The sequence below is a fragment of the Babylonia areolata genome, chromosome 21, assembly GCF_041734735.1.
Source record: "Babylonia areolata isolate BAREFJ2019XMU chromosome 21, ASM4173473v1, whole genome shotgun sequence".
NCBI classification, from domain to species: Eukaryota; Metazoa; Mollusca; class Gastropoda; order Neogastropoda; family Buccinidae; genus Babylonia; species Babylonia areolata.
In genome coordinates, this window is record NC_134896.1 from 34175147 (window position 1) to 34185119 (window position 9973).

Genomic DNA, 9973 nt, shown 5'->3' on the forward strand with positions numbered 1-9973 from the left:
TGTGTGTGTGTGTATATATATGTGTGTGTGTGTATGTAAAAGCCAACTCAACAAAAGGCGAGCGAGTATGGGAGTTGCAGCCCACCAATGCAGAATTTGCAGTCTGTGTCCATTATATCAGCAGTCTTTTTTGCACATGTACACTGACAGCACTCTCCTTAAAGTTAAAGCTTGTGGAAATTTCATTTTGTACTGTGTTCGTACACTCCAACATGTTAGACAACGGGCTCTCCCGTCTGTAAATGTCTGTACATCAGCAGGCCTTTTTTTAATTTTTGTGGGGCAAAAGGACAAAAATAAAACTTGCACACATCAGCCAAATGGGAAAATTAAAAATAAAATTTAAAAATCTGAAAAATAACAAAATCAAAATACACACAACAAAAACAACCAAAGATGATAAGCCAGAAAATGCATGGACCACATTTCTACCCACGCGCCAACCCCTCCACACACACACACACACACACACACACACACACACACACACACTCTCTTTCTCTCTCTCTCTCTCCATTTAAGTGTCTCACTCTCTCAATTTACAGTTTAAGAGATTCCAAACAAGCAATAAACCCTTTTGGGGTTTTTTTTTAAGTGGTTGTCACCCCAACAAAACAATACTGAAAAATAAAATAAAGGTGGTTGCTGTCCAACAGATAAAAATCAGATCAGTTTTATAAAATCATGACATAGTGCAAAACAGAAATCATAACAGACTGCATAGACCGAACCAAATCAGCAAAGAAAAGGTGGAATCAAAGACAGACAAGAAGAAAAGGAAGACAAAGGTTGGGAGAGAAAGATGAGACAGGAACCTGAGTCAGAAAGAAACCACAGCACTGACCAAAAGTAAATCTTCAAAACTTGTTTTGTTTGTTCAACATTCACAATATGCTGATGCAATAGTATACTCATACTGTTTTTCAGATCAAGATTTAATATTATCAGCACTTAATTTTTTTTCTTTATGTCAACATATTGAAATCACACGCACACACAAAATTAATAGTCTTTGCTTTACAATATACGTTAAAAGCTCCCTAAAGTGTTATCCACATTTAATGATTTATCACAACATAAATAAACCAGTTAAAAGATGCTGTGCAAATAATTGTACTGACCTCCTTGATACAGCAGTAGTGTGAGAGTACAGGACGATAAAAATGTCTTCTTGAAAAGAAATAACAAAAAAAAGATCATAATGAGAGAATGAGACAGTTGTACTTCCAGTTCTTCATTATCACTTCAAACACTGGCCTCTGCATAATCGATAAAACCCCTCAAACAGGTCTTATGGCAGGCTTTCTGCATTCACTGTGAATGTAATGTAAACAAACAAGCTGTTGTGGGTGTAAAAAAAACATTTCTAATGCAGGTGACCACAAAAAAAAAGTTTTAAGATAAAAATAAAAAATAAAAACAAAAACAAAACCACCACCAACAACAACAACAAAAAAATGGTAAAATATTATTCTTCTGAGATGAAGTACTGACAAGTCTAATAACTGAGACTGGTTTTGCGTTTGCACAGCATATAAATTCATTATCATAATCATATATTATCATATCACCTGCTGACCCAAGCACCCTCTCCAGTCTTAAGTACTTTAACATACTCCAAATGTCCAACCTTTTTTTTTAACTGTGATATAAATAAAGTATTCTAATAATATACCAGTTTCAATAGTTCACACTAACCATTTCTTTTTGCCTTTGTCAGTGTGTTTCAGACAAAATGGTTTAAAATGAATTGGGTAATCCTGGGATTACTTGGTCTTATGGAATGGCCTTATCAAAAATGCAAGTAGTAATAAAGGTGCAGATAAACTACAAATTAAACTTTCCTTCAAAAAATAAAAATGCACATAAATGCAGAAAACCTTGCAGTCAATAATAAAAAAAATGCATTATAAACACACAGTTTACGTGCACACACATTTGCACTTCTCTTCCAAAGTTTCTTTGCAGAACACAAGGCAGTAACTGATGCACATGCAAAATTACATTCGCACGTGCACAAATTCAAAAACGTATCGCACACACACACACTCACACATACACACACACTCTCTCTCTTGTTCATGAATATTAGATAACCGCTGAATCATAGCACTAATTCTTGCTGCAGAATTGTCCTTTGCCCATGATCCAGTATGCACTATGCAGACTAACATCATGTGTGGTTACTTTCAGGTTCGCTTCAAAGAACTGAAGAATTTTCTTCTTATTTGTCATCAACGACTCACTAAAAAGTAAAATGTGAACCAAAACCTTATTAATTCTATCAACTTTAAGGCATCTCATTGAAACACAACGACAAAAAATTCTTATATTCACTAAGAACGTTTTTCATAATGTTGTTCACCTTAACATGCATAATCATGTTGAAATCATTAACTAAGTTTTTGGTGTGATACAGTATACCATACAGGCATACTCCTCAGAAACAAAAACAAAAAAAAAAGAATGAAAGAAAGAACAAGACAGCCAGAAAAAATGCTGATAAAGAAACAAAAGACATTTGGCATGAAGGAAATTCAATTTCATCGTATTTCATGGTTTAAGTAGAGAACAAACAAAAAATGAAACATGGACTCAAAAGAGTCTAAAAGTTGCATGTTCCTCTTTCGACACAACATTTGTTCAGGGTTTTGGACAGGAATATAACATCTGCTATTTCTAGCTCACAACACAACCACCACAGAAATACATCTATGAACAGGAATACAGAATACAAACACACCTTCTTGTTGTCGTCGTAAAGCTATAGCTCTATACAAACTGAAAAAAATATGTACAATAAAGCTCATTGTTCATTTCGGTCACTGTGAAAAAGGACAAAATACTTATTGCTCATCGTCGTCACGTCTGGTTTGCACAGTTCTAACAAATCTCAATAACTCTGAAGAAAGATAATGAGACATACCATGGAAACTGATCGAGATCAAGTCATCAACTCTCCAGAAAATAACAGTCAAAACTCCTTACTGGTGTTTTCAGATGTAATGTCAGTCACCCTTCACAACTGGAAGAAGAAAAGATGGCACAGCAAGAACAAACATCAACAGAGCAGGCATTATCTCCATGAACTCATGCACAAGAACTTGAAAACTCTGAAGAGTCCTTTTTACTTTTAATGTACTGGTTTAAACAGCACACAGGATATTTCTCTGATCCATTAGGTAAATTATTTATTTTACACCGCCAACACTCAGCCCCCCACATCATGAAAGTCTGCATACTCTGAATGCAAGTGGTGTCACATAATGACAGAGATTCCACAAGTGAAATGCTTTTAATTGCCAAAGGCATGCTATTTCATAGTAAATGCATTAAATTACCAGCATAGGAGGAATAAAGCTGTTTTAGTTCCCTTCATTATTCTGACAATAAAGAATTTTCTGTTTGTGAGGATGAGGATTTTTCTACTAATTTCTTGTTTGATCTATGAGATTTGTTCTTTGTTAATTTATTCACCTTTTCTCTTTGATTTCTGATGGATTTTTCTTTCCGTTTGACCCCTTTTCTTTTCGTTTTGCTCTGCTTCTGCGGAGAGTTCGTTTTCCCTTCTACACAAACCAGACGTGCCCCTAGTCAGTCCTGATCTTCTGATCTCATCTCATCATCTTCAAGATCTTCCAAGCCACAGACGTCAAAGGAGGAGTTCTGATCCTGGTCCAGGTCTTCAACATCGTCATCCAACTGCCCATTTATGTGCTTGCGTTCAGAGTGTCGCTGCAGATGATTCTTCTGACGAAAGGTCTTGCCACAGAGTGAACATAGAAACGGCCTCTCCCCTGTATGCATTCGGCAGTGAGCCTTCAAGTGGTCTGGCCGCTTGAAAGCCTTCTGGCAAATGTCACATTTGTAGGGCCGCAGTTCGCAGGGAACCTTGAGGTGTTTGTCCAGGGAAGCCTGCAAACGGTAGGATTTTTTACACACTTGGCATGTATGCTGCCGCTTTTTGCTCTTGGTTGCAGGAACGTCTTTCTCAGCGTCTGTCACTTCCTTTTTGTCACCACTGTCGCCTGCTGCTGCACTCGGTGGGGGGGGCTTCTGAGCCGATGAGACAGCTGCCTCTTCATTTGTTTCCATCTCAATGTCCTCAGAGCTGTCGGGAATGTGCAGTACAGCCTGGGGGTGTGAGGGGAGCCAGGGGAAGGCTGACTCCCCATCTTCACTGCTCTCGCTTGTCAACTGCCAGTCCGGGATTTGAAGCAAAGGGGATGGTTCATCTTCAGACAGCTGAAAAGTACAGCCACAAATTAAATACATGTATATGTGTGTGTGTGTGTGTGTGTGTGTTCGTTCTTTGGGCTCCTTGTTTGATTTTTTTTTTTTCAAACATGGGTAACAGACTGTCAACTAACCCTCTAAAACTTAAATTCATTGGGATTTACACGCTAATGTGATGTCCAAACTGCTAATGTTATGTCCAAACTTGAAATTACCTCTGTCACTGCTCAGTCATATCCATGGATGAAGAGGGTTAAAAAGGCAGAGAAAAAGACTAAAGAGGAAACCTAACACTATTTTATTATGACAAAGCTTTGTAATTTACTAACCATCAGACAATTCTACATGCGTATCTGTAAAATGCAATGATAAAATTAAAAGATTTTACCCCAATATCTAATTACTTCTATGACAAAGTATATTACTAAGCTTTGGTGTTTTATTCCACTAATGAGCTATCGAGCATACAACCAGTAAATTGTGTACAGTATCTAGTAATCTCACGCCAAGTTCAAACCAGTATAAGTGCCTACTGAATTTAACTTAAAGATCAAACAACAATCATATTTTTACCTGTCCTTGTGAAATATTCTATGCACCAGTGTGTTTTTTTGTTGTTGTTTTTTGTTTTGTTTTGTTTTGTTTTGTTGGTTTTTGGGGGGTTTTGTTGTTGTTGTTGTTGTTGTTGTTTTTATTATGTAGGCTGGTACACTGTTTGTAAGTCTACTTGCCACTAAACTTCTTCCAACTAGAATTTGGGGGAAAAAATTTTCTACATGTTGTTACTGATAGTGATAATGAATAATGATGTGGGTGATAATGCTGCTGCTGCTATAGGGGTTTGGGACAACCAAACTAGCAGGGTTTAGATTTCTTGTCACTAATCGATCATTGACACATATAACTTTGAAATGACCCATCAATCTGGCATCCAGCTGGTCAACTGATTTATTGGTTTTTTCATAAAATCTGTCATACAAAAAGGGCTTTCTTAGATTTCTCTTCTTCTCAGAAAAATCAAATGAGTGTTCAAAACAGTGGCAATTTCTTCCATTCTGCAAGCATCTTAGAGTGAAGAAAGATTTCTCTGGCATTCGTTGACATCTGACAAGTTTAATGTGTTGATGTTATGCAAAATGTGAACCTGGCTTTCAAGTAAAACTGAGATCCAATCAAGACAGGCCTACAAGCGCACTTTCACGTTCATGACCCATGTTTATTTTATCATTTGAAAAGCCATACTGATGATACTCTGTTTTCAGGGTATGTTCAGGTTTCTCAATCTGTAAGACAACTTACGCACACAAGTACATCCATAGATAAAATTAATAATTATCTTTAAAGTGTATTAATTTTGGTCTATCTTCCTGTGATATATAAGAAACTGAAGAATAAAATTAAACAGATCCACAAATTAGCTATTACTGATGTTGTCATGGTACTTTAGGAAAATTTAAGAGACATTTGCAAATGCGAAGATTTGGATTTCAAGAAAGCAGATAAAAGCTTGTCCCTAAAACAATGATACTAAACTAACGCAAGTGACAATTTCACTGTAGATCTGATGTCTCTCAGTCTCAGCTGTACAAGCTGCTTTGCTTTTGTTTCCATTTTACTCTTTGAATAAACCAGACTATAATGTGAACATTTGCTATCCAGAGCAGTCAGCATAGATCAGTGTTTTAGTAATGCAGAATGAAGTTTACTGTTTAATAATGACTATTTTGTATTTTGTATTTTCCATGTTCATCATGAAACATTATGATCCCTCTCTACATACCATCACACACACACACACACACACACACATTTTATATATATATATATATATATATATATATACACACACACACACACACACACAATATATATATATATATATATATATATATATATATATATATATAACCTTGTCAATTACCAGTGAGTGTGACAAGTACAAATTCCATTACAAATCTGGAGGGGTAGGATGGCCTGATGGGGGCGCCAGGGGTGGGTATAATGGGGTGGCTTTTCATGGCCCATTAATTTTGAAAATGACCCATTTATTTCATGGTACACCGGTCTAATAACTTGGGGCATCCTGAACCAAACCTAAACTCTGGACTATGTTGTAGTCTTGTACTCAATGGTTCCTTACAAATAACCAAGAGGCAATGGGTTCATTTAAGACTGGGGAGGTGTTAATAAAGAGAGCACAACGAACATACTATACTGCTCACCAGTATGAACATGAAGAGTTGCTTCAATGCATTTCAAATCAATGACACAGAAATACATATACAGTAGTCAGAAGTGGAATAACACTGATTCAGGCTGATGAAAAGAGGGTGTTAGGAGTTAGAGTGAATCTACATTAGTTCATGATATATCTGAACACACACACACACACACACACACACACACACACTGCCACACATTCAAATGCTTTCTCTAATTCTAAAAACTGTCAACATCATGAAGAACAACAACAAAACCCTAAATTGGCCCAATGCTTGCAAATTGGAAGGAGATATAATTTACAAAGAAGAGGCAGGGACAAGCATGTGAACCAAGACAGGCAAGTACTGATTACCAGATTAGCATCATAAGTTTCAAAAGAATGAATAGCAATTAGTGACATTAATGTCATATCATATATAATTTTGGTGTATCTTACTTTTGAGTGATGTGAAAAGATAAGAAAAACGCACAGCTAAATATAAACACTACAAATTGTACTTCATCTTCTAGTTCTTGATAGGCAAATGCAGAAAACTGTTCAAAATGAAATATGAACACTACATCTAATATATATATTAGATGTATAATAACAAAAATAAAAACCATAGTTTCAAAAACAAAAACTGAGTGACAATAACTTACCTATACTATTACAGTATATATTTAACTACACCTAAGAAGGTATCCAAACTGACCAGTCAAATGATTACACACACACACACACACACACACACACACACCGAAAGGTTGAAAACCATGCATAAACCAAGATAACAATGGACTTTTTTTTTTTTTAAGTGACTCACTGTCACATCCTCAAACGGATCAAATCAATTTTAAACAAAAATGGCGAACAATAAATGTGAAGAGAATAAACAAAAAATTGACACCGACCTATGACACATAGGAGTCAGATGAATCTGCTAGACTAACACTTCAAACAAATGTGTTTGAATGACATATTTACCTATACCTCTGCCATCTCGAATATTGCATACAAAAACTTACTTTCAGCAAAGGACTTGAAAAGTTGACAGACAACGAAATGCCAGCAGCATAATTTAGCCTGTGCTGGTCAAGCTGCGAAAAATGCTTCACAAGCTGCACCGGCGTCGGATAACTCTGGTTATTGCTGCACCTGAAGTCTTCTAAACGCACTGGCTTCAATGAAATGAAGTTCTCTATTTTGTTGCTGTCTCCCGGCATGTTGAAAGTCCCCCTTTCCTTTCTTATCGCGAGCGCGCGACGTGCTTGGCTGAGCACACAGTGGTGACTTCCTCAAACGGCTCGAGTTGAATTGAACCGTTTAGGAAAGGGCATCATGGATCCCCGATAGCGCTGCTAGTTACGTAATCGTTGTCAGGGCCGCCGAAACAGGGAATGGAGCAGGGGTTGAGGTGTAATTGTATAACTCACGTGCGGACTTGTTGTAAAACAAAAAAAAACAAACCCTAATGGATATTTCTACCGTTGTGATATGGATCTCAGCTTGCAACTGTCAAGTTATTCTTTCAAGTTATGAAAGTCTCGAATGTAAAGCACTGATCAATCACATTCTTCTCACTTAATGGACTTTGTTTTCTATACAAGGTGATTTAAAACACGCACACATTCGCTCATTTCAGCACACACACACACACACACACACACACACACACACACACACACACACACACACACACACACACACACTGACACACACGCGCGCGCGCGCTCTGGCACTGGCACTGACACTGGCACTGTTCTGCTGTAAATATAGAAAGCTTACTTCCAAGACTGATGAAATGACCAGTTTCAACTTTAATTGCAGGAATTACAAAAGCTGCACCCGTGTTTTTGTTTTCAAGTTCTGAACCATCTGTAAACACCTCAGTGGAGATGGTTTTGATACTTTTCATCAGTGTAGACGGATATTTGCATGCATTCACTTTCATAATGTTACTATTTTCATCCTTTTTCTGCCGATCCACAATAGTTTATATCAAAAGCTGGTCTCTGTATCTCCCATAATGGTATAGGTGTGGAAGTATGTGCGGCTGCCACATTTTTAATATCTATTCCGGAACTTTCAATGATGAAGTCAGAAGTAGGCCTATAGGTTGCCATTGTCATTTCAGATAATATCAGTAGAGTTGGCACCGTTTTCGGAAAGTCTGTATCTGATCTAATTTTCAACTCCTCTCCAACTCAGTTGAATGTAGTTATCACTTACGCTAGCTCTTATTACAAATTCTTATGTTATAAGATCTCAATATTCGTCAAGTGGTAGAATTCCAGCCCAGTCTCTCAGTGTATGTTTCCAAATTTGATCAGTGCGTGACTCCGGGGACACCCAGTGCAAGTTTATATGCTTTACAATCTAAACTTTGTAACTTTTAAAGAAAATATATTTCGGGGCACTAAAGTACACTTCTTGACCATATAATAATAATAATAATAATAATGGTATTTATGTAGCGCTGAATCTTGTGCAGAGACAAATCAACTTGAAGCGCTTTCGCACCAGTCATTCACACGCATGCATAACTCTAAAACTGGACTGAAAACTGAAGACGAAGAGGAGGCAGGGAAGGGAGGCCATATGTATGAAAGTTTTGATCTGATGAGTGACGTAGACAGGTGAATTGAAGTTTTTACATCCACTGCATCCCCCAAGGCTGTTTACGACTGAATGATCTTTAAGAGATTTAAACTTTTTCTTACTTTTGTTAATACATGATATTGTCGAAATGAACATTCCACGTGTAGCTATAATGTTTGCGTTGGAATATCTGACAAATCTCCCAATAACTACATTCAGGGTGGTTTTATTGGTTCAGTGACTCAAAGTTAGTTTTACATGCATTAGAATCGTTTGATATAAAAACTCTTATTTTTGAAATACACTCTATTTATTGCACATTCTATCAACCAAAGGCACAACGACTGAATTTTGCTGGGTACCCTCTCATATTGGTATAAAGGAAATTAAATGGCCGACAGAGCGGGCAAAACAGGGTCGTGCTCAAAGAATAGAGTGAATACCAGTTTTGAACTGATAGTTATCAAACAGTCAGTTTCAGAATGTTGCATACGTCTCGAATCTTCAATATGGAGCAGATGTCAAGCTAGTGCTGATGACAGGATTTCGTACCCAAAGGAAAAGGTGTTTATAACTGAACGAATTACACGATACAAATTAATGGATTTCGTTTCGTTCTATCATAGACTGGTAACTTCTCTAGTGTCTGGAATAAGACTAGATCGACGCTTTCAAGACAAAGTTTACTAGAGCAAAAACGTTTATTGTGTTTGTGGTAAACAGATCACACGAAATCATATTTTGTTTCAAAGTCTTGTAAAGTTTGAACATTCTCAGAACAAAATATAAAAGAAATAATGCCCAACCAATTACTGTTGACTGAATTGACTGAATCCCTGTTACATAGACCAATAGGAGTGTTTCTGTGATGCGATCTGCCGCAGTATATTGAACTTCATTAATTGCACAGATAGTATTTACGAATTGTCATTT

The 9973-nt window shown here is 36.9% G+C and overlaps 1 protein-coding gene across 1 annotated transcript; it reads right to left on the reverse strand.

The window, feature by feature from the left end:
• Nucleotides 1–530: 530 nt before the first annotated feature.
• LOC143296288 (uncharacterized) lies at nucleotides 531–7696 on the reverse strand. Its single transcript, XM_076608140.1, has 2 exons — nucleotides 7468–7696; nucleotides 531–4245 (listed from the first exon to the last, which is right to left on the reverse strand). Exons 1-2 carry the CDS (start codon nucleotides 7663–7665, stop codon nucleotides 3595–3597), a joined length of 849 nt encoding a protein of 282 aa, XP_076464255.1. The 5' UTR covers nucleotides 7666–7696; the 3' UTR covers nucleotides 531–3594.
• Between the last annotated feature and the right edge of the window lie 2277 nt (nucleotides 7697–9973).